The sequence below is a fragment of the Aythya marila genome (genome assembly GCF_965140915.1).
Source record: "Aythya marila genome assembly, chromosome: Z".
Taxonomy (NCBI): Eukaryota; Metazoa; Chordata; class Aves; order Anseriformes; family Anatidae; genus Aythya; species Aythya marila.
This window is the reverse complement of record NC_139080.1, coordinates 87,444,433-87,467,930: the sequence shown is the minus strand read 5'-3', so window position 1 is coordinate 87,467,930 and position 23,498 is coordinate 87,444,433. Positions and strand designations below refer to the sequence as shown.

The 23,498-nt window shown below is 54.9% G+C and overlaps 4 protein-coding genes across 15 annotated transcripts in view; 3 read left to right on the top strand and 1 right to left on the bottom strand.

Annotated features, from left to right (window-relative positions):
* The window catches only part of LOC309890318 (FERM and PDZ domain-containing protein 1-like), a gene marked incomplete at its 3' end in the record, with an annotated part of 43,239 nt that extends 38,615 nt beyond the window's left edge, over positions 1-4,624 (top strand). For 3 of the 5 annotated variants that reach the window (XM_082784039.1, XM_082784038.1, XM_082784037.1), the window contains exon 16: positions 123-1,810. In XM_082784039.1, the coding sequence (XP_082640165.1) occupies positions 123-1,810 (1,688 nt within the window). Of the gene's footprint in view, positions 1-122; positions 1,811-4,544 lie in introns of those variants that run through there. The other 2 variants (XM_082784041.1, XM_082784040.1) reach the window with 2 other exon arrangements.
* LOC309890321 (FERM and PDZ domain-containing protein 1-like) lies at positions 1,913-4,072 on the top strand (the record flags this gene model as incomplete). The annotated part of the gene is made up of 1 exon (XM_082784049.1): positions 1,913-4,072. One exon carries the CDS (start codon positions 1,913-1,915, stop codon positions 2,453-2,455), a length of 543 nt encoding a protein of 180 aa, XP_082640175.1. The 3' UTR covers positions 2,456-4,072.
* On the bottom strand, positions 4,161-8,865 carry LOC309890320 (tRNA methyltransferase 10 homolog B-like). Of its 3 annotated transcripts, none has more exons than XM_082784047.1 (8): positions 8,722-8,865; positions 8,536-8,644; positions 8,336-8,448; positions 7,773-7,925; positions 7,124-7,202; positions 6,232-6,299; positions 5,804-5,927; positions 4,161-5,244 (listed from the first exon to the last, which is right to left on the bottom strand). In XM_082784047.1, exons 1-8 carry the CDS (start codon positions 8,854-8,856, stop codon positions 5,138-5,140), a joined length of 888 nt encoding a protein of 295 aa, XP_082640173.1. In that variant the 5' UTR covers positions 8,857-8,865; the 3' UTR covers positions 4,161-5,137. The 3 variants fall into 3 exon arrangements, with proteins under 3 accessions (XP_082640173.1, XP_082640174.1, XP_082640172.1); XM_082784048.1 differs by lacking the exon at positions 4,161-5,244 and adding an exon at positions 5,292-5,637; XM_082784046.1 differs by lacking the exon at positions 4,161-5,244 and adding an exon at positions 6,383-6,465 and having other exon boundaries at positions 5,818-6,092.
* Positions 8,866-9,181: 316 nt separating this feature from the next.
* On the top strand, positions 9,182-23,004 carry LOC309890181 (adenylate cyclase type 10-like). 6 transcript variants are annotated; one of them, XM_082783819.1, is made up of 18 exons: positions 9,182-9,535; positions 11,426-11,982; positions 12,198-12,319; positions 13,849-14,038; positions 14,988-15,040; positions 15,737-15,890; positions 16,121-16,313; positions 16,621-16,707; positions 17,164-17,447; positions 18,115-18,251; positions 18,907-19,038; positions 19,607-19,861; positions 20,006-20,344; positions 20,562-20,613; positions 20,861-21,083; positions 21,454-21,561; positions 21,699-21,880; positions 22,541-23,004. In XM_082783819.1, coding segments are annotated over exons 3-18 (2,571 nt in total). In that variant the 5' UTR covers positions 9,182-9,535; positions 11,426-11,982; positions 12,198-12,318; the 3' UTR covers positions 22,722-23,004. The 6 variants fall into 6 exon arrangements, with proteins under 6 accessions (XP_082639945.1, XP_082639946.1, XP_082639943.1 ...); XM_082783820.1 differs by lacking the exon at positions 9,182-9,535 and adding an exon at positions 9,731-10,514; XM_082783817.1 differs by lacking the exon at positions 9,182-9,535 and adding an exon at positions 9,731-10,917.
* The last annotated feature ends 494 nt before the right edge of the window (positions 23,005-23,498 follow it).

Genomic DNA, 23,498 nt, shown 5'->3' with positions numbered 1-23,498 from the left:
GCCAAACCCTTATGTCTGCAATTGTAGGACTTGAGTTAAAAGCTTTTTGGCCCGCTACATAGGTGTACCTGTATCCTGCTGCCTGGGGCCATTTTCTGACTTGCATCCTCTTTCCTTGCCAGCAGCCTACAAGATAATGTCCCAGGAAGGTATAGACAACTCCTGCATCCTAAAGAAACCAAGGTGTTACAGCCTGGGGGAAAACCTAATGACAAGGCAGACAGCAAGAGAGAAGAATGGAAAGGAGAAGCAGCTGACATATGCCAAGAGCCTGAGGAAGAGGAGATCTTTTCTGAAAACCAATTATACCTCACAGGTCACTTTCCCACTGGCTTTACCAGACTCCCTGCAGAGCTACTGCACTTGGCCACCCACACCACCACTGCTTGCTCAGCCCCCAGATCCACCATCCCCAGAGAACTTTGAGAAAGATGCAGAATCAGGACTTCCTGCTGCCACCCAGGCCCAGAGAGACACGGCTAGCACAAACCCATCCTCTGACATGATGGAAATGGAACCTGACACCATGGAAACAAAGTCAGTGACTGATTTGGTGGTTTCTTCCATTTCAGCTGTCCGCCTGCAGGGTGACCACAGGGAGGAGAGTGCAGGCATTGCCATACCTGTGGATGACCTTTGTCCAGCACGTGCTGTATGCCCACCTTTCTTGTTCCTGGAGGAACCCGTGTACCTTCCCAGGGAACAAAGCAGAGTTGTCCAGGGAAGTCCCACAATGGAGGTAAATACTGGGTGGCCAAGTGCTGAGAGTTGTGTGAGCATCGGAGATTGGCTGGCCCAAGCAGTACTGGGAGGGGAGGGTGAGATGATGGAAGTCAAGCATGAGGCTGGCAATGTCCCTCTGTTCCAGGTCCAAGAGGTGACTTGCCCTGCTAATGAATGTACTCTGCCGTCTTCATGCTGTGTTGCCAGCATGGCCATTCCCCATGGGGTGACACGGGACCAGGATCTGCTTCCTATTGCTGGGGAGCAAGCTGCATGGGAGAAGCCTGTCCTGGCTCCCTGTGAGGAAGGAAAAGCTAACCTTGATGGCTGTGCTGACTATGAGAGTGACCATGCCTCATTGCAGGCAAAAAACAGACAAGAAATAAACAAGGAAGCCTTACAGAAAGTGCTCAGTAAAAATCACATGGGCTTCCCAGATGCAACCCAGCTGTTAACAGATTGCAGCAGCACCTCAGGGGTTGTAACTCGCCTCTCCTGGCTCTCATTTGGTGCGAGATCAGACCTAACATCACCCAGCCCATCTCAGAAGAGAATAGATGCTCCACTAGAGCTTTTGGACTCTCAGAGGACCAGTAGGTGCCTAGAGGTTGATGTTGTCAGAAAGGAGATGCAGATATCCTCAGCTACACTACCCTTTGAGAAAGAGCTGAGAAGCAGACATGGGCTGGATGAAGGGGAGTCCAGAAAAGACACAGAAAATGTTGCTCACGAACAGACCTGGTCTGTTCAGATTTCTCCCAGAGAACAGGTTACAGAAGTGGAGAAAGACTCTCCCCTGACTCCTTCTCAAGGGCTTTCCATCTCCTCAGGCCCAATTCCCTTGGGCTCATTGGAGAAAAGAGCAGGAGACCACAGGACTTCAAATTACTCCTTCCTCTGCTTTAACCAAAAGAAGGATGAGCAGGCACTTTCTGGACCTATCATGACCAGATTTTGGGGATTTTCCATGATGAAGACGTCTCCACCACAATTTGGAATGGACAAGTGCAGCTGTCAGCTATCCTATGTCAGCTGCTTTCACAGGCCTGATGAAGAAGGAGAGCAGGAAACCACCATTCCTATGTGAAGCTTGTTTCTGCAGCCCCTCACCACCCCACCATCCACCAACCGCAGTCTTCCTGGGTCCTCTGTGGACAGTTACCCTGTGACCATCGCTAGGGACAAGGCTATGTGGGACCCTCATGTCCAAGCCCTCAGCCAGCTGAATGACCAAGCACAGATGAGCCCCGCAGACTTCTCCTGCTTCCTGGCCTACACTACAGAGCTCAAGGAGGTTGTGGGAAACCTCTCAGGGAACCAAGCAACCCACCTGCAAGACCGATGTGCTGAGCAGGGTGCTGAGAGCAAGGGTGCCCTTGGCTTAGCCTCCCAGGACCTGCTGTCCAGTTGCAAGGAGCTTCTGAAAATAGAGCGGCCACTTGAAGATCTGCAGGATGCTTTGAGGGTGACATTTGGGCACCTTGTTCAGCTGGCAGTGGCCTGCTTCCAGGTGACACACTGCCAGCTGTGCAGGCAGAGGCAGCAGGAGCTCAGGGCCGCACTTGTGGATGTGGTAGGCACCTATCACCAGTTTGTGCAGGCTGTTCACCAGCAGCTTCACAGGCAAGGCTGCCCAGACCTGGGCACCAAGCTCCTCACTCGCCAGCACACAGCCCCCACTGCTGCCATGTTTTGCCTCATGCAGCAGTTCAGGGTGCCCCCACTGTTTTGACAGGCCAGTTGGTGGCAGATGGATGCGGTGAGTGGAGAGGAGCTCAGATGTGTTCCCTCCATGCAATACCAGGCTCTCCTGCCTTGGATGTTTAGACCCCCAGCTCAGCAAATAGTCATGGAAGGGCATGTCTATGCGCATTGGCAACTGCCCAGTTCAAGGGTGGCCATGGGGAAGGGCATGCCCCGCTCTAGCCAAGCTTTGTGTAATTCTGTGTACACAAGCACTGTGTAATATGCAAACTCATAGAGCACTTCAGTAACTTATGTATCTAGCCTGGGGTTTGTCCCTTACCTCCCGAATGCTTTGCAGATGGCTAGTCTCAGGGTGGTGTCATAGCCTTCTTCTGTCACCTGCGGAGAGAGCCTTTTGTCTGCCTTTCCTCAGTCCTTACAAACATGCCAGGCAGGGAGATGACCAAGCAGGCTCTGAAGTTGAGTGAGATCGACGTCCACCCTGGTCTGACAAAGAAACCCAGGCGGCTTAGTCCAGTCTCTGTGGCTGAGCTTGTGATTGAAAACACTTCAGGGGGGGGAAAAATATATATATATATATGTGCTGTTTGACTGCTTTTGCAAAGGGGGTAGAGAAGGTTTTCCCAGGCTGGGGATACACCATATCCTCTCCTTTTGACATGGTTTCTGCGGGTCAGCCATATCTTCTGTTCCCATTTGCTGATGCTAAAGGAAGTCCCTAATCAGCATCTTCTTCCCTTTGCCCCCCCTCGCTATGATATATCAGCTGTTTAAGAATCCCTCTTCCGAAAAAGGAAGTCCTAAGACTGAAGTACCAACCTGACAGCCATTGAGATGAGCCATGATGTTGGCCTCCCTTGGAGAAGGCAAGCCCCTTTTCCCAACTTTCTTATCAATAGCTCATCTTGCATTATGTGCTAGGTATCCCTAGCTACGTATGAGCTGTTAGCATGTAAACGTTTTCTAAGTTGCGTAGTCAATCAGTGTGCCTTCCAGTGCTGGAGGCACATCCTCAGGTTTCCAGTGATAAAGAAGGCAGCAAAAGGTCCCCGAGTGCTGTTTTCTGACTTTAGGAATTTGTTTGCAGGGGTGGTGCTTCCAACAGTCCCTGCAGATGAGTGTGCTCAGAATGGAGGGGCCTGCCTAAGGCAGCAAAGGGGAGCAGGTAGACTCCCAGCTGCGTTGTTCCACACAAGGTCACCCCATCTCCTCATGTGTCCAGGAAGCGGGTGGTCAGGACTGCCCCATGATTCTGAAGTAAAGGACAAGTCCTTGCAGCTGAACCCTAGTGTAGGAGATGGAGGCAGCTGAGGGTGCTGGCAGGTGGGTACTACATGGATGCTGTAGCAGTCCTAAGGGACCTCCCATGCCATGGAGATGCTGAAAAACACCCATAGGAATCTGGCAGCCTTTAGCAGCCCTACACTGACTCCAGTGCAGGTGCTGCCTCTCACTGTGCACCTACAGGCAGAAAGCTAGGCAAGCTGCCTGAGGGCCATCTGCTTTCCTGGCTGCAGAGGCTAAAGTGCCTTCAGCCACGGGGGGAGGATAGCTGAATATTCACTGAAGCAGGATTTTGTGACAGTTATCGCTGGCAGGTTGTTTTAGTTAGTGTGTGTGCTGCTGCCTAACAATCTCAGGGGATGAATAAGCAAGACAAAAATCTCTTACACACAGTGCAGACTTGCTGCTTTAGCAGGGTGCAGTGACACCTAACTATGCACTAACAACTGATGAGCAGTGCAGTGTGACTACAAACAGAAAGAGCCCACAGGCTACAATAAAGCAACAGGCACCTGCAAAGACAAATTCAGCCTATATGGGGATCAACAACTACTGCCTATCAACAGCTTCAGTCATTGACAGTGGGTGTTCTTGTTTGTTTTTAAAGCAACAATGACTTTGATAACTTTATCTTGTGTGCATCAAAAATGCTCTCTGCTCAGGACATAAAATGTGTCATGGTTCTGCGCAGAGCGCAGTCAAATCCCAGATACCGTTTTCAAGAGGAACATCAGAGTTAGTAAACGTCGCACATTAGTGCAGGATGACGGGTAATTGTAACACAGCAGTAGCTTTAAGGATGCAATGTGACTTTAAACATTTTATTTTAGGTTGTGAGCAGCATGCACAGAATTACCTACAGGCTTCAGCAACACACCAACTCTTCAGTACAAGAGGTATGAAGAAAATAGCACATGGTGTACCTGTGAACTTTAATCATTGCAGAATCTCTTCCCATCCCATGTTCCCCAATTAGAACAGCATTGCCTTTTTCTTTGGGAAGGACTTTTATTCAACAATGTGCTCTGTAATTCTTCCTATTTAATCAAGGTGAAAGAAGTAACCGTTAAGCTCTCCTCCCTGTCTTAGAACAGCTGCAGGTTTAAGAGTCACAGATTCTCTATTTTCATTCACTTGTTAAACTGAATTCCTGTCAGTTCTTTGTTGATGCCAAGGCTCAACTGGCTTTTGTTTTTCATTTCAGGATGAAAAGTAATTTCCAGCATTGTACTGTTGAGGCAGAATGTGTCACTCTTGACGAAGTCTGTATGCAAATAAATTTAAGCAGAGCTGTTTTTTCTACACATGTTCACGCTAGTGGCTCTGCTTGAAATCTGAAGTTTGCTGCTCTTCCCTGCAGAACTCCTTAACATCATAAAATAAAAGAGTTTTCTTGTGCATTGTCATGCTGAGGTATCTCCAGTTACTTCTCTGCATCTGGAAGCACGTAGCCTTTTCCAGAAGAAACTCCAGCTTTCAAGGCATCTGGCCAACTTCGGGTCTTGTAGTAAGTTGACAAGACATCAAAGACTGTTAGGAACAGAGACATGTACCATGCTCTGATACGCTTATCCATGGCAAGCCATACTACATATTCCACTGGCTGCAAAACATTAGGAACTGAGAATAGATGATGCCAGAGTAGATTAGCATAGGGCTTGTGCTCCTTTTCACTTCAAATCTTACGAGCAAATGTCTAAGGTAGCTTATCTGAGAGCAAGCGACGTACCTATTTTGATGATGACGGGGAAGCTCTGACTAGGAAAAGCATAGGCTTTGACAACCAAAGCAACTTGCCTTGATTTAGGCTGACACTGGCCTGTCCTCCCTTGCCTAGGAGCTTGAGTGACTTCTAGCAAGGGCAGCCTCCTCACATTGAATTGTGCAAAGCTGAATGGTGCAGTCCTGCTCCCTGAGAATGGGCTGATACAGAGAAGTGTGAGACTTTTAAAACTGAAACACTAGGGACAAGGCCTAGCAAAAGAGAAGTCTGCTACCAGTTTCCCTCACCGCTCATTTTAAATGCTCTCTCAGAGCCTGTAAACTTTACCCACCCAGGCACATGACAGGACATGGCTCAGCCCCTCACCTTGATTAATTGCTAGTGTCTCCGAGTGGTAGTTCTTGGTGTTTACAGCTTTTATCATGTACTCACGAATTGGGAGGCAGGCTGTCTGCAAGGATTGCTCTTGTGCCCTTCGCAGAGTCAGCTTCTGCAAGGGGAACAGGAACAAGGTACCCAATGTGCACAAACATCTATAGCATGAACATCATTTTGAGGACAAGCAGCTATGAAGCTGGAAACTGTATTGGAGTTCATTTCACTCAGACTGTTCTGGTCTCTGCCTGGTGCTGGATCCAGGCAGAACCTTGAAGTTCTGTGAGAAAAACGGATGGTGGCACAATAGTGATGTCTCAAATCAGGGCAGCAGCAGCACTGGGTGCTGCCACTCGGATGTCTGCTCAGTAGAATGTAGGGCAGACAAGACTTTCAGATTCCAACAGGCTACTACCCACCTTGTGAATACTTTCATCCACCAGGCCTCCAAGGATGTACACTTTTTTTGGATCAATATCTTCAAGGACTAGAAACAAGATAAGTACATGCTCATCACCTAAAACACTAAAGTCATGCGCTACACCATTCTCCAGGCAAGGCCCAACTTACACGAGAAAGCTGTGGCCAGTCACCTTTCACCCTCAGACTGTGCAGGAAGCCAAGGCTTCTAAGACAGAAGTGTCTGCCTGAACCTGCAGGCAGCGTGAAAAGGGGAGAGCACACGTAGACCGAAAGCACAGACTGCCAGGGATGCAGCTCTATAAGCAGTGCTTTGCTCCTTTTCATAACTTCTATTCTGGCACAAGGCTGATGTGGTGAGTATGATCCTAATCTGCTCTGCAGTTAGCTTCCCACTGTCAGGGTCACCTACCAAACAAACACACACACACACCCTAACCAGATTCTTTACCAGAGCTGCTTTCTTCCATAGAACGAGAAAGGGATCTGTGTCTCCATGAACATGGGGCCAGGTAGAAATGGAGGGAGAGGAGAAAATGAACTCAGCACCAAATTAAACAAAAAGGGGATATTTGTAACGCATCCAAAACTGCCACTGCATCTCCACTTTTCTACTCGGTAGTATAACAAACTGCAGGTGTCTACACAGAGTTTTAGGTTAGGTTTGCTGCAAATCACAGCGGCATTGCTTTAGAACTTCATCCTGTGCCAAAACAGATTGAAATTGGAGTAGACTGAGCATAAGATCTAAGGACACAGTATATCTCATGCAGCTTGAGACAACAAATGCTTGGAATACGATGCATGAAATATTCCTAAAATAAAAGCTTAAAAAAAATAGATCAATCCTATGCCTTGGTTACCTGTGCTTAAAGCAAATAAAATATTTACCATTCTCAGAGTCAGGAGTGAGATAAACAATTGCATCTAAAGGAAACAGGTCCAGGTAACTTTCTTGAGTAGTATCCATCTGGAAGATGCAACACAGTAAGAGAAGCCCATTAGTCCTAAGTTCAGCTGACACAAGCTTCCAGACAGAAAGAAGCATATTGAAAGTGATGCCACTGCTTTTAGGCGTCTAAACCCCTACAAATATGTTTTGTTTTGTTTTTCTTTTTTTAACTGAAAAAAAAAATAATTCTACATGGGCACTGATTGAGTACGTCAAGATCCATTAAATTTTCATCAAAATCTCTAGACATGGTTTGAGAAAGAGAGAGAAACAACTTCCTCATTTCAAGTGAGATTTTAATTCTTGAAAGATTCAGGAATCTCTGTCTCACGTGATTTTCTCCCCTCACTGTTACAACACACGACCCCGGGTGTGCTGCACAACACACAGCTCAATGTCACTACCATAACCTGCATGTGGAGGTCACATCCGTAAGTCCCACTGAGCTTGGTACAGAAGGCCAGGTCAGCCCACCACTGACCTGCACAGGGCATGGCTGTAGGGTGCCATTAGACAGGAACACAAGCCACTGGAATAGGGCAGCCTTTCCTTCTAGGCCTCAAAAGCACCGTAGACAGAAACCCTTACCAAGTAATTGGAGAAGCCGTCATTCATGCGAAAGCATTCCTCATAGATCAACGAGCCCACGACAAACTCCGTCAGGTAGAGCCAGAACGGCTTCTCGGCCTGTCTGTTGGCCCCGTAGAGCCTCCTGATCTGAGAAGCAAGGCGGCTGGTTTCCTTCCAAGAGATAACGAGCACCACATTAACGAGTGACCCACAAACCTCAGGGCCAGGAGCGCGACGGCTGTGTTCGCCATGCACGACGCTGGGCGGCTGCTAAGGGAAGGTGCAGGGAGCGCAGCTCCATTGCCTGCAGATCTCGCTGAAGCCCTGGCTGCCAAGCGCCCAGGCAGCCTGTGCTGGAGAGCAACAGGCCTCGAGGTGGAGACGTGGCCAACAGCAGGGGGGTCCCGCGTCCCCCGCGGCGCTCAGCCCAGGAGAGCCTCCGGCGTGTCCGCACCCTGGCTGTACGCCCCGTCCCGCCGCGCCCCCTCCCGCTGCTGCCGCCCCGGAGCCGCTTCCTCGCGGGACCCTCCCCGCGGGCGCAGCCGCGCAGTGCCGAGGGGCGGCGGGCGGCGGCCCCGTACCTTCAGCGACATGCGGTCGGCCATGCCGAGGTCCACGCAGAGCCGGGGCCCCGACGCCCGCGCCTCCAGCAGCCGCTGCTCCGCCAGGGCCTTGCTGTGCCGGCGGGCGGCCCCTGCGGGACAGAGCCGAGAGACCTCAAGGGGCTGCGCCGCGACACAGCCGCCCCCCCGCCGCCCTCCCCCGGCCCCGCGCCGCTCACCTCGGCCCCCGTCCCGCCGCGCCCGGCTCCGCTCCCTCTCCTGCCGCCGCCGCCTCCTCCGCGCCGCCAGCACCCGCTCCCAGCGCCTCCGCTTCCGCAGGACGTTCCTCTGCGGGGCGGCCACACGGCTCAGCGCCCGCGGCCGACCGGCGCCCACCGGGTCCCGGCCCCGGCCCCGGCACCTACCGAGCACGGCGCCGCTCCGCCCGCCCCCGCCGCGCTCGGCCCCGCGGCCGCCGGCTCGATGCGCAGCAGCCGCATCGCCTCGCGGAGCGCCGCCGCCTCCCCCGCCTCGCCGCCGCCGCCGCCGCCGCCCTCCATCGGCGCCGCTCCCACCCGCTCCGCTCCGCTCCGCTCCGGGGCTGCCCGTGCTGGGCGGAGCGGGGCGGAGCGGGGGGCGGCCGGCCCCGGCTCTCGGGAGCTGCTTTCACGCAGAGGCTCCGGGCCGCGGAGCCTTGCCTGAGCCCCCCCCCCGGCCTGGCCGGGGTCCCGGGTCGCCTTGCTGCGCTTGGAGAGGTTTCTAAAGCACCTGAACAGCGCTGTAGCTGTAGGGGGCGGCTGCCCCTGTGATGGGGTCACGCAGAGAGAGGCACAACCCTGCCAGAGAGTTTCCACCTACCCGTATGGGCACGTGCTGATTCATTCATTCATTCATTTATTTTTCTTTTTTTCGTTCATTCATTTATTTATTTATTTATTACCCGCTGGGAGTGCTGATTTGTTTGTTTTTCTATTTACTTATTTATTCATTTATTTATTACCCGCTGGGAGGGGGCTGTCAGGCAACTGCCACGCGGGACCCGGCAGCGGGCAGCGGGGCAGGGGGCAGGGGGAGCCCGGTCCCTGTCCCGGTCCCGGTCCCGCCCCGCCTCCCTGGGCCGGCCCCGCCGCCTCCGCCTCGCCTGGGCCTGGGCGGCCGCTGAGGGGCAGAGGCGCCGTGAGCGGCTCCCTGCTCCTGCTGCGCGGCCTGGCGCTGCGCCGCGGCTGCCTGCCCCTGCCCGTGAGTAGGGGAGCGGGCCCGGCCCGGCACGGCCCGGCACGGAGCGGCCCCGCGGGGCACCACCGGGCCGGCGGGCGGGGGCCGGGGCCGGGGCGACGCCCGCGGCCTGGGCTCCGGCTCTCGCTGCGCCAGGGCGGGGGGAGCGGCCCGGGCCCCGGCCCCGGCCCCGGCCCCGGCCCGGTCCCGGTCCCGGTCCCGGTCCCGGCCCCGGCCCCACGGCGCCGGGGCAGCCGTGGGCCGCGGTCCCGGGGGCCGGGAGGCAGCCGTGCGGCCGCAGGCCGGGAGCGCCCGGCAGGGGAAGGCCGCCCGTGGCGGAGGCCTGTGCCCTTGGGCCGCGCGGCTGGAGCCCCCTGATAGCTTTTCCTTTTCTTTCGGCGTTGCAAACTGCGGGTGAATGTGTCGGTCACCGCCTGCCAGCCCTTCCTCAGGCTGTGCCGTTTCACAAGCACGGCTTCCTCGGAGCCGGGCACTTTTCCCTTCCGCTATTAGAGGGAAAAGCAGTCCGGCCTTTGTAGCGGTGCGTGCCGACTGGCTTTGGTTGCGAACAGTGTGGGTGGCTGATCTTTACGTACTCGGAGACCTTGCTTTCAGCAGCCCTAAAGTTGCTTGTCGTATTCCATTTTTATTTTTCTGTTTAGCCTCAGCAGTCACATTCTGAGATGGTTTTCCTTTTACTAGTTACTTGCTGCAGTGTACTGCTCATTTTCATCCGTGCTGCATAGATGCATCCTGGTGCAGCTGCTTTGGAGTCATCCTTCACAGCAGCAAGCAGACATGACCCTGGTTATCACGGTGACTCACTCATGCTGTAGGAGGGGACTGACAGTTCAGTTTGGAACTCAGCTACACCCATGCCAAAAACGAACACTTGGAGTGTGCATGATCTAACAGGTTTAATTTTCACCCCAAATTTGTGGGGAATGCTGTTGGAATGACTGGTAATTACACGGCGTTCCTTGGGAGTTTGGATATTGCTGTGGTGAGTGATGAAGAGCTGTGGAGACTGCTCACAGTACGCTCTGTACAGGGAGTCAAGACACCTTGGTGCTGTTCCCACACCTTCACCACCGACCTAAGGCTCACCCAGCGGGAGTCACCCCTCTTGAATGCAACTTTCCTCAGCTGTAAATTAGAGCTGCTGGAGTGAAGCGCTTTGAGACACAGCTGAAGAGCTACCAAGACCCATAACCTAGAAATGCCTATAGCTTCTCTACCAAACACTGCATGATCACAACACCTTACTGCATTAGTGCGGTATTTCAAAGTGTGACACACAGTCCTGTCAGTACCAAACTCTTTCCAATGGTCTTGGTATGACAATGCTGTTTACTAAAGGCCACGAAAAGGCCTGAATCTGGTGCCACTTTACTGGCCTGCAGGAGGTGAGGCTGCTTTGACTGGTGTAAAAATGGTGGATCAGAAAAGAAAAAACAAAGTCTTCAATTTATTCATAGTGCTGCCCGCTACTGAAGATCTGTTAGGTCTACTGCTGGATGTTTACGTGATGTTGTATGAAGAGCAGTGGAGAAAACATTTTAGCTTGTGAGATGCCTCACGTTCAGCACTGGAGCAGATGGGGTGATCCATGAATAGTGAGGACTATGCAGAACAGCAGCGCTAGCCTGCCATCTGAGACGAATGTGTAGGAAGGAGGTGAGGGGATGTCATGCTCATCTGATGTCCACTCAGCAGTGTAGTGCTAAAGCCAAGAGTGAGGCTTGGGTTCTCTTTTCCAGTGTGCCAGCTGCCTGCTAACAGCACAGAGTGATTTACAGAGACAGAGGTGCCCTTCAGTCCTGTCATAGCTGAGGAAAAACCCTCCCTTCCCAGGCTCCCAACACGATAAATGTCCATCCAAATAATAAATTTTCCTCTCTCCTTTTTCACCAGCATCTGCCTTTCCTAGCCGCTGGGGGACTAAAGAGAAGGCCCCGCATGGCAGCCCTGTGCCATGCATACAGCACCACAGAAGATAGCTCTGCCAAACCTATTGGACGATACCCAGTGCCAAATAAGAAGGACATGCCACAAGATGCAGTGTTGCTGGAACATTCCCCTCTGTCGTTTGTGCTATGACTCTGCTATGACCTGCCTGCCGCAGGCTGGCCTGCGATTGGCACCGAGCAGGGGACTTACCCTTCCTCCAGTAGTACCTGGTATTGCCAACATGCCTGCTCTCCCTCGGTACGTGGCACGGGCCCAGAGGAACCGCCGGGAGAACAGGCTGGCAAAGCTGTCGTGCTCTTCACTTCCAGCTGGATGTGGATATGCCGCTGCACCTGTGGTCTGAGCTACGGCCAGTCACCAGCCTCTTTATCCAGCTGCAGTTTTCTGCAGAGGCCAGGTTACTGGATCTTCAGAGGGGCCTCCGTGATGCCAACAGGATGATTTCAACAATCATCAGTCCTCACAAGGGTGAAATCAACAAAAGCCTTCTGTTTGATAAGGTGAGCGTGGGGGAGCAATCCCACCCCCAGAGGGTGGCCTGTGTCTGTTTAGTGGAGAGGGACTGAGGAGCAGCTCTGCCTTGCTGGTGGGATCAGTCCTCTGTGGCTTTGTGTTGACCTGCAGCTCTACTGGTCTCCCTGGCGACTGCAGTGGAACGGCATTAGCTGCTGGCCATAGGCACTGTAACCAGATGTGTTGCATCTGTCCTCTGCAGGGCTGCACATTCCTCTGTGTGTTCGGAATGTCTGGAGCAAAGCTGCATGACGAGAGCACCCGTGCCTTGGACAGCGCTCTTCAGATCTTCAGCACGTGCTCCACATCGTTGAGGAAACTTGAGTGAGTGTGTGGCGGTGTTGCAGGGCATGCGTGCTGCCTGGGACAGCGCAAGGGGGCTGACCAGCAAGAGACGTGGCCTCCTGGCTTGGCCTCCTTTGTCCCTGGCAGGATTGAGGCAGCACCCTGAGAGGCAGCAGGTGGCCCCTGGGCTTAGCTCACGGCAGCCAGGCACAGTCCCTCCAAGCACAGCCTGCCAGGAACAGGGCTCTGGCCTAATCTCAAAGTCGCTGGCATTGTAGGTGCTCTGTGGGTAGCACCTGCTTTCCTCCACTAGTGAGAGGGGCTGTGGCCTGCTGCAGGTCACAGCCATCGGGCCTCAGGGGAAGGGTCCAAGCCGTCTTGCGTGCACCCTCCCCACGTCCCTTGTGTGTGGTGCCCCGAGCTCTCCAAGTCCCCGAGGCACACACCGGCTGTGGGACAGCAGGTGTCCCTGGTTGGTGCCAAGGGGAGACGTGGGAAGTGGCAGAGCGGGGCGAGCAGGACTGCGCCTGGGGCACCACTGAATTTGCACTTCTCTCCCTGTGTGCCAGGGCAATGTCTATTGGGGTCACCAGCAGGACGATGTTCTAAGGCTTCTGTGGCCATCCGGAGAGGGCTGAACATACAGGTACCGCACCTTAGTCTGAAGAGTGGGAGGCTGGCGTGGGTGTGCTTAAGCACACCTGTCACACACACATCAGTCATGAAGAGATGGGAAGGCTGGGGCAAGCACATATGCTACAGCCTGCCGAGAGCGGCCCAGATGTCACAGGTCTCGACCTGAGGTGGGAGAATGGGCTCAGAGACTTGCGGTTCCCGCTGGGTCAGCTTGCCCTGCTGCGGGGTTGACCTGTGCCTGAGGGTGTAGTCCCAAAGCTGGGAAAAACAAGGAAACCTTGAAGAATATAGAGAGTCCTGTAGCTTGTGTAGTATTTCTATAGCTTGTATAGTCTTTTAGGTGAGAGATAAGGGAACAGAGAGACAGGTAGCCTTGAGCTAGCAGCAGCCAGGGAGATAAGGGACAAAAGGTGAAAACAAGGAGGAGAACAACAGCTCCAGACTAATCTGTAGTAACCTTTTGCTCATTAAGGGTCATAAACGTATTAAAAATCGTACCCATCAAAATGCTAACGTATGCTAATGTGGGATTTGATGTGTCCCCACTTCCCCAGCCCCCACTCTTTCTCTGTAATGTGCAAACTCAGGAGACATAAGTTAGGTGAGCTGTAATAGCCAATCAGAAGTACCCAAAGAGATAGCTTTCACAAGTTTGCTGTGTACAAGTAACGGTGATTCAAGTCAGAGGTGTGCTGGCTTTGCGGAAGATCGCCAAGCACCTGACTCTGCAGAGTTATATAATAAAATATTTAATTATATAATATATATATATTTATATAATGAATTAATTAAAAGATCTTTGCTGTGTGTGCTCATTGGTGCAGTGCACTAGGCATGCACCTATGGACAACAAGGGGAAGTAGCCCTTGGCCTTAAAGGGTGGGGCAAGGCTGCTTTCCTAACCATGTCAATGTGTTCTCTCTCCATGGCAGTGATTGGCCATAAGGTGAATTTGGGTGCCCGCTTGATGGTGCACTACCCCAGGCTGGTGTCCTGTGATGAAGACACCTACAAGGCCTCTCGCCTGCCCAGTTACCTCTTCAAGGAGTTGCCGAAGACAAAGTTGAAAGGTGTTACAGATCCCGGCGCTATCTATCAATATGTGGGGATCACCGACAAGTGGTGAGTGTCTTCCGAGCCATCTGGATGGGGCCACAAGGGGAAGCCAGGGGTGCAACCTTGACCGGTAAAGAGGAGCTGTGCAGCAAGAGACCAGCCTGGCCTCCCACAGACATCCCTTCCCTGTGGCCAAGAAGATCCAAAGGCCTGGCATGGGTCTGCTTTGTGCCTTTCTGCCCTTGTGTCTCCTGCTGCTAAGAGAGCTGCGAGTGACGCCAGTGGGGTGCAGAAGGTTGTCCTGGCTTTGGAGACGCACGCTAGCCATGCAGGCTTTGTCCAAGCGGCTTTCCGCTGGGCTCCCTCCCTGCCCTGTGTTTGCTCCACTATGTGCAAGGCTAAGGCAGAGGTCATTCTGATGCAAGGAGGAATTTTTTCCCAGCTCCTTCTGCGCAGGAAGCTTTGGGTCAGTCATGTCGCCTTGGGGAAAGGTGGGCCACTGGGCCACTCTTCCTCCTGTCTGCCTGCTCAGTTCTCAGCTGTCCCTCCGGGCCAGGGTTGGAGGACCTTTTGGATGTTAACGTTGCTGTCTCTTGAAAACTATCAAAAGACTTGAGCCAAAGGTGCCAGGTGCTTGGTGTCCTGAGCCACTAAGTGACACAGGTCCTCCTTTCCAAGAGGCTTCTTTTGCTTGTCCAGGGTGGCAGAGCAGTCTACTAGCCAACAGCACACCCTGGCTTCTTTGCCGCATCTGGGCTTTCTTTGGTTTTGGCCTCTGGCGAGGGACTCCCAACACCTTCTGCTGTCCCGCCATGGCTGCTGGCCTTCTTCGTGCTTGAAGCTGTCCTGGCATGTCCACTCGAAAGTTGGCCGGGGAGCATGCTCCGGACAGCATGCTGCTGGAAAGAAAAGCAGTTACCTGCGGCGGGTCTCCTCCCCTAACACAGCAGGCTCTATATTCCCTGGCTTCTGAACAACTAAGTGAAACTCATGTTTTGTCTTCTCCCGCTTCTAGCATCTTTGACATGGGTCTTACCAAGAAGAGGTCGGACTATGGCCCCTTGCTGGGTAGGTAGAGAAGTCCTCGCTCTTCAGAACCCCAGCTGCTTCCCTTTGCCCAAAGCAGTGCACCTTGCTGGAGGTTAACCCCGGTAGGCAGCTGAGCCCCACACAGCCGCTCGCTCCCTTCCTCCCTCCTCTAGCCTGCTGGCTGGTGGGGCAGCATGAGAAACTGCAGAGGCCTTGACACTGCGCCAGCACTGCTCGGCAAGAGTTCAGTGTGTTCTCGGCGTTCCTTTGGTGGCAAGTCCACCACATCACAGCACACTCCAAGCTCCTGTGAAGACAAGGAGCTGTATCGCAGCCAAAACCACAACAGGCCCGAAGACGCCACCTTAGCTACAGGGTGCTGGCAAGAGCTCTGGGGCTCAGGGTGCAGTGAGATGTTTGGCATGCCTTTTGGGCGCAGCTGCCTGCAGTGCCTCAAAGTGTGCCCTCCAGTCTTGGGCTGGATCAGTGTGGGGAGCTGCGTCCAGCTGGCTGAATCTCATTGCCTGTGGGAGGAGAAGCGGAGGGGAAAGAGCTCCTAGGAGCTGCGCCGTGTGGCCAGCAGGCAGGCGGCTCTGAGATGAGGGGCTTGGAAGGAGGCCTGGGTGTAGGCAGGCTTGCTGACGTGGTGGAGGGAAGCCGCCGTGCCAGCAAAAGGGAATGCTGCCCTGCTTTTCAGCATGCTGCAACAGCTTGTTTCCTGGTTGGTCTTCACAGGTCGGGAGGTGGAGATTGACCTCTTTGAACGCAGCTTGAAGGCCTATGAGACTTTGGGACAGCCGCACATCCTGGCGTACGCAGGCATTCTGGGCTCTGGAAAGAGCCACTTACTTACTGAGCTGGCCTTTCTGGGCCAGGCCACTGGGCACAGGTAAGTGGGTTTTTTGAGCCCCTTCCCATGCCCGTCCCCTGACGCTCGTGGAAGACTGCGATGCCTCTGCCCTGTGCCTGGCCCTCCGCCCACACCCCCGGGACTGTGCACCCTGCGTTCCTTTGCAGTAAGAACCAGGCAGCGTGAGTCTCTAACTCTCCTGTCTTGGCAGGCGTGGGCTACTGGGGGCCTTTTCTGCAGCTCAACTGCCTTTTGCTTTTGCACTGCAGGGTTGTCACCATGGAACTGACCAAGGCCAACATGAGGCAGCCCTTCTCTGCCGTCTGTATGCTGGTGGCCAGGGCCCTGGGACTGCAGGCGGGTGAAACGTGCAAGGACCGGCAGCGCACCCTGCAGGCCAAGCTCCAAGGGGCGATAGAAGAGAGCAGTTACTGCCTCCTCAACAACATTTTCCTCGTCAAGGTGAGAGCGAGAGGGAGGCCTCCTGAGGTAGTCTGGTGGTTGTTTGGGTGTTCTGCTGGGCTGGGAGTTGCAGTGCTCATAGCACCCCGTTCTGATTCGTGGGTCCAGGGAGGCTCCTTGTCTGTGGTGACTTCATGTCCTGTGCATGTGCCAGGTGTCTTGGTCAGCGCCCTGGAAAGGCCAGTGAAGAGAGGCTTGCGCTGACCTCATGCAAAAGCAGAGGCGCTTTGCTCTGCCGTCTAGCTTGGTGGATAGGCATGCCTGGTCCCAGGATGATGTTTCTTTCTGACTCTGCTTTCCTGTCCAGTTTGCCATCTCAGACGAGGTTTGCAAGATGCATGACCTTCAAAGGAAAAGGGAGTTGCAGAAGACTTGTAGGAAAGTGCCACAGAAGGTGAGCGTTCCTCCTCCTACGTGGGTCAGAGAAAGAAAACAACCCTGCCCGCTGCAGGCTCCACATCAGAACAGCCTGAGTGGGCAGCAGGACGATGTGCCAGGGTCACCGCCCTTCAGGGCCCAGGAGCCCCTCCTCCCAGAAGCCCCTCTCACACCCTCCCCATATGCCTCGTCGTAGCTCGCCTCCTGTTAAGTTGGAGGGTATGTGCCCTGGAGGAGGATTGACGCCTTCTGCATTCCTTTGCCCAAGCTCCCTTCTTCAGAAGGGCAAGTGATGTTCCAGGAGGCCTTAAAGTCTCGCAGAAATGAAAAGCCAGTAAGCTTCTGAAGAGGGAAGCGGCTGGGGAGAGACTTCTGAGTATTCTCCGTCTCCGGAGAGAGAGGCTGCATCTCCTCCCCTAGAGGATGCTTGAGAATCCGCCAGACTCCACACAGATCCATCTGCTTTTTTCAGACCCTTGGAGGAGAATTTGGCATATTTGTCATCGACAACGCCCACTTCATCGACCCTGCCTCCTGGACTGTCATGTGGCCCGTGCTCCAAAGCGTCACGCTCTTTATGGTGATGAGCTTAGCTCCTGGCCATGAGAGAACGGAGAGCTTTTTCAAAGCTGCAGCAGACAGCACAACGTCCCAGAGAATCAGCTGTCTTCATCTGGAAGAGCTGAAACCTGCAGCTGTGGTGCAGAAAGTCTGCCAGGACCTTGGAGTGGTCAGCATCCCCAGGGATCTAGCAAGGTATGTTGCAGGCCACGGAGCTCTTCCGGAGGGGTTGGACCTATGCTGCCACGGAAGGAAGTCGCCCCGCAGGAAAGGAAGCACGGGGCCTTCTGGCAGCATCCTTGACTCCAGCAAGGACCTGGGTTTCTCCTTAAGACTCACCACAGCAGGTGTGAGCTAAAAATAGGCAGCTCCCAGGACGCAGCACGTGGGCAGTGACAGCCCTTTGCTGTTGCAGAGGAGGGAGGGCAAGGCAGGGAGGAAAAGGGAGAGAAGAGGAGAGAGGAGAGCAGAGGGAGATGGGTACCCAAGCCTCAGCGTGGCTGAGGTGTGAAAAAGGCTTTGACCAATGTAGCCAGGCTGCAGTAGGGATTCCCAGGAGCAGGGGTCCAGCCAGCTGCCAGAGCAGATCTGGGCTCCTGAGGACAGGGAAGATCAGGCTTGCTGTGTTGTGCTTTGGACATTGCCCACGACCATTTCCCCATGGACTCCAGCAAACAGTGTAGGGTCAGGGGTCCCAAACGCCCAAGCCAGTGGGAGGACCGCCCCCTTCTGAAGTGAGCCGTAGCTGTGACAAAGAGGCTGGTTACCCTGTGAGGCCTGAGTGACTCGCCACCCGCCCATCAGAACTGTGTTGCACCATACTTCCCTGGTGTTGGTCACTGCTGGGTCTGCTCCTGCCCAGGTTCCTGATCCAAAGAAGCTCTGGCATCCCATATTACTGTGAGGAACTGCTGCGCTGCCTGCATCGCAACAACATGCTCTTGTTCAGCACTGGGAGGCAGGACAAAATAGTAGAGGACAACTGGGAGGGCTTGATCGGTAAGCACTCTTGTTGCGGACTGGCTAGATGCTGTTGCACGTCACCCCCCCCCCCACACACACACACACACGACCGTGTCCTGTGGCTTTCCAGTGAGTCTGGGCAGAGTCCGATCTGGCAGCAGGACAGAACTTGATCTGGCTGAGGTGTGGGCTCCTGCACACCTTGCTGTCACCTTGGCAAGCCACCAGCTCCCTCGAGAAGAAAGCCCTTCTGCAGGAGAGGGTCAGACCTGGGAAAGTGTAATCCAAAACCAGAAATGCCCGCAAAGGCGCTGGGAACTGAGGAGCTTGGCAGTAACGCAAGAGCAGTAATGGCAAGAGCAATGCCAAGCAGAGTGCTGTTGCCCTGGGGACAGCCTGCATGGGCTTTGCCTTTTGGATTATCACTGGCAATTTCCCTGGCTGTGGGAGGGAGCGCTGTCAAAGGTAGCAACCGCTGCGTTCTGTTGCGGGATATTCGTTCAGTACAGCTGGGCAGCTGTTCCAAAGGCAGAAAAAGAGTTGCAAGGGCAATGCAGACAAAACCATTGCAGTGGAAACCGGTTTGCCCTGCTCACTGACCGCATTCAGTGCGGGCCGTGAAGCGCACCCAACCGTGACAGGTTGGACTTGCCCCACCTTGTTCATGCTCTCTCTCTCTCTCTCTTCCCAGCTTCTGCAGTCGAGGCTTCACCCATTGTCTCAGCCACCTCAAGCTCCAGTGCTGGGAATAACAGTGGCAGGGTCTGCACCGTCAGAGCAGATGTCAGCCTGGAGACCACCGTGCTGCCGGCTGCCTTGAAAGGTGAGGGGCTGAGTTCGTGGCTGTGCTGGGGTCCTTTCCTGGGGTGCATGTGAGAGAGGGGCTGGGCATCAGCATGCTGCAGAAGCACCCTCTCAGCCTGGGGGGCCCTGCCAGGAAGGCGACTCTGGTCTGAGCAGACAGAGCTCTGTGCTTAAGGACACAGATGTCCCCCTCCGGGCTGTGGGCCGGCTGTGAGGCCCACAGCAGTTGTGGGGAGCTCCAAGTCCAGCTCTGAGGTGGTGAAAGCGCTCTCTGCTCTCTGTGTGCGCTGCTGGGCATCAGCCTAGTTCAGCTCCGGTAGGTCGCATCACGGGTCGCATGTACCCGCAGGATCGTGCCCTCCCCATCCGTGGTGGAGGAGCTCTTATCCCTGGGCCTTGTGGCCTGTGGTTGCAAGAGGAGTGGAGCCATCTTGAAGACATTCCCCTGGGCTCCAATTGCCCACCAGGTGCCATCCTGAGGAAGAGAGGCCAAAGTCTACCCTGTTTCCTGTGGTGGAACCGTCCAGCCTCTCCAAGCTCAGGCTCCGGGACACAAAAGAGAGAGACGATTTGCTTCTTCTTGACAGATATTGCACTGGCTGAGCTGGACCGGATCACGCTGCAGAAGCAGATGGTTTTGAAGTTTGCAGCCATCATAGGGCCAGTGTTTACCACCCAGCTGCTGGCTCACATCCTTCCCAGTTGCACCAGGCAGCAGATGAATTATTTGTTGGACATGCTGGTGAGCGACAACATCCTTAAGTGGCTGAAGGACACAGGGGTGCCCAGAGACATCCAAGATGCTCGAGAGGGGCCGGCCACCTCTCAGCAGGCAGGGAGCGGTAAGTGGTGGCAGTAACGTAGACCCAGGAGCGCTGTAGCTGAAGGAGGCCTTCCCCCACCAGCTTTGTGCAGAGGGAAATTCCCAGCGGCTGTTGGGAATGTCTCTACCACTCTGGCTGAGGCCACCATCCATTGCCTTGCAGGGGTGGAGAGGCCGTCTACAAGCAAGGAGACCACGGAGCAGCAGGCTGGCGTTCTGGCCTTCTGTGCCCCGCTGCTGCAGGAGGCAGCCTACGAGCTGTGGCCCAAGAGACAGAGGGCCAGCACGCAGCGCAAGTGTGCTGCCTTCCTGGAGAAGCACGCGCACAAATGCCGGAGCTGCCACGGAGGGGACTTTGTGGCCTTCCACCGCTTCGCCGTCCCCAGTCCCCAGGATGGGGAAAACTGCCGGGGCTCTGCTGACGAGGATGACTGGCACAGCTGGGAGGCCTTGGTGCTCGCTGGAGAACACCTGAAGAAGGACAGGACTCACACCCCTGAAGGTAGGCTGTGTGCCGTGCAGCGGAGCCCCCTCCCTCTGGAAGTCCAGGCCCATGCAGGCTGGGGCCCACCGGGTCCCCAACACCAGGGATAAGCCAGGGGACAAGGACGATCACCACAGCTCTTGTGCCCTGGGTCTGCTCGACAGGACCCTTGCAAGCCTGCAGCTCTTAGCCCGGGCTATGTGGGGAGTCCCTTGACACGCTCTCTTCTTCCCAGGTAGTGCAAATGCCCTGCAGCCGCAGCAGGCTTTCTCGGAGGAGGAGTTCAGGTGAGGAGACAAGGTTCTGATGATTGTGGAAACGAGCGAGCTCCAGAGGAGACAGATGGAGCTCTGCCATTTGGCTGCTGGCTGGGACTCCAGCTCTGGGAGGAGGAGGCTGGCTGTGGGGTGGGAGCTGGGATGAGACAGCAGGAAATAGGGGTTTGTTGCTACCCGTAGGGAGAGCAGGGTCATCTCAGGTGATGCTCATCTGCTCTTTGCTCTCTTCTTTTCCTGGCAACCTGCCTCTGACCAGAGCGTCAGAGCGGTTTCCACCAGAGGGCAAATGGACAAGTGTGCAGCCCAGCAGGACCAAAGAGAAGGACGGTGGCGAGTGTTCCTGCAAATGCGAAGCCGTCATTGAATCAGTGTTTATGCCTTTGGCTCGCCACTATGTGGCAACAGGCAATGCTTCCCGAGCCTTCTACTACCTGCTGGAGTGTGCGGCTGCCTACCTGCACGTCTCCAACAGCTACATGGTGAGTGACCCTGCTTGCCAGCACACATTGCACCTGGAGTCCACTGCAACAGGACACGCCCGCTGAGGGGCCTCCCAAAAGAAACAGTGGGGGCAGAGCCGGACTGTTTCCTGCGCTTTGCCTCTCCCACAGCAAGAGACGCGGGGCACTGAAGCAGGCCCGTCAGCACAAGCTGCAGTACCTGGGAGGCAGTCTGAAGGCTCCCTTGGTGCCTGAGCTCTGAGCCCACAGGGCACTGTGCTAGGGCAGGGATCACATGGGGAGATGCGGGCCCTCCTAAGGCAGGTGCCACAGGAGGCAAGAGGGAAGGGTGGAGCTAGCTGGGGGCTCTGCACCGATGCTCACCTGCTGCCTGTGTGCTTGCTCAAAGGCCCTTATGAAGCTCAACGAAGCGGAGGTCCTGAGGAACTCCATGGGGAAGACAGCAACTGTGTTAGACTGCTTTGAGGAGGCGACCTTCTTCAGCCTCAAAGCGGAGGTAAAGCGGCAGGGTGACGCCCTTCTTGCAGGGGGTGTCCCTGCTATGGCCAGCCCCTTATACATTTCTGCAGCCTCTGCAGGAGGAGAGGCTTGGGAAAGCGGTCCATGTCTGCATGGCTTCCTCTTCCTGTGCAGGTCTGCTGTAATCTAGGACGCGTGGGGCTGGCCAAGAAAACGACCAGGCAGGCGCTGAGCCTTCTGAAAAAGCGATTCCCTCAGACACGCGCCGGAGCCTTTGTCAAGTCTCTGTGGGAAAGGTTTCAGGGTGCTCTTTGTGCCACAAACAGAAGAACACCCTCTCTTCTGCTAGAGGCTCGGTAAGCAGCAGAAGGGAGAGCGTGGGAAAGGAAGAGTATTCTGGTGCCAGGCATTCAGGCCCAGGCCTGCCTGGACTTCAGGCCACGCCTAAGCTGTGCCATAGCTCATTAGCAAGACCGAGGCATTAAAGCACGACATGTGGGTCAAACAGGGGCCAGTGCAGCCTCACGCTGCCCCCCTGTGCAGTCCCTGGGCCTTTGCGTAGAAAGCAGCTTGTGCCGAGGGATGCACCTGCTGGCACGTTTCGGATGAGGCTGGGGTGGCTGGGAACAGAGAAGAGATGTGAACAGGGAGGACGGGCTTAACAGGGGAAGGAAGGCAGTGACCTCAAGGGATGGGATGGGGTTGGGTTAAGGTTGGGGGGGGGGAAGGGCGTGATGAGGAGAAGGCTCAGAGTTGCGATAGTCCTTCTCCTGCTGGTGCCTGGCATCACTTCCCCCCCCCCGTGCTGTAGTGCCAGCACACCCTCTGTAGCGGTTGGCTGCCCCTGGCAGCACTTCTTCATTTGCCCACTTCCGTGCCTGCAGCCCTTCCAGCACCAGCTCCCTTCCTCTGAGGAGGTGTACGTGTCTCAGCTGCCACCCCACTTTCCCCTGCCCAGTCTGGTTTGGTGCTCTACAGCCGCGCCTCTGGGCTCAGCAGTTTCTCTTGTGTGTCAGGAGGAAGAAGCTAGCCTGGATGCTTCAGCAGACCCGCTGCCTCTCCTTACTGGGGCACCTCTACAGCCTGGAGGGCACATCAGCAGGACGGAGGTTCTCCCGCCTGGCAGCTCGCATGAAAGCCAACGTGGACAGGAGAATGGACTCCTCTCAGGAAGAAGACTCCCACCCCGACAACTGACTTTCCATCCCTGCTTTTCTCAGTGTGTCTTAGTAAAACATCTGTTTTCTTATGGTGGTGGTTGTCAGGCCTTGCCAGGGAAGGTTCAGGTTGGAAATAAGAAGCAAGTTCTTCTCAGAAAAGGAGAGCTTGCTCCCCCAGCAAGAGACGCGGGGCACTGAAGCAGGCCCGTCAGCACAAGCTGCCTTACCAGGGAGGCGGTCTGAAGGCTCCCTCGGAACCTGTGTGGGCACCTGGAGAGAGACAGCATGGGCAGTTTGGGACGGTGGAAGCTGCCATAGTGCAGAGCGAGCAGAGGAGGGGAGGGCCACGGTGGGGGGGCGTCAGGTGGGCTGCTCCGTCCCGAGGCGTGCCCACATGGGCTCCAGGGTGCTGGCCCAGGTCCTTGCTGCGCTTGATCGTTGGGCTGCTCCTCGTTGTGAAACATGGGATTAGAAATTAGAGAGCGATGGATTAAGAATGAATATGTAGGCAACACTCCTTGCTTCATATGTGCTACTGAGATGGGGAAGATGCTAAAACTTCTCCGAATTAATATTTACAGAATCGCAGAATTTCTAGGTTGGAAGAGACCTCAAGATCATCGAGTCCAACCTCTGAGCTAACACTAACAGTCCTCCGCTAAATCATATCCCCAAGCTCTAAGCTAGATTCCCTTTTTGAGTGGGTTTGTGAAAATTCTGCCAAAGAAGGTCAAGGACTATCAAGAGGTTTCTGTTGTGAGCACTATTTTATGGGAGCCTAGGTGGGGTGGGTATTGGAAGAGGGTGTTGACTA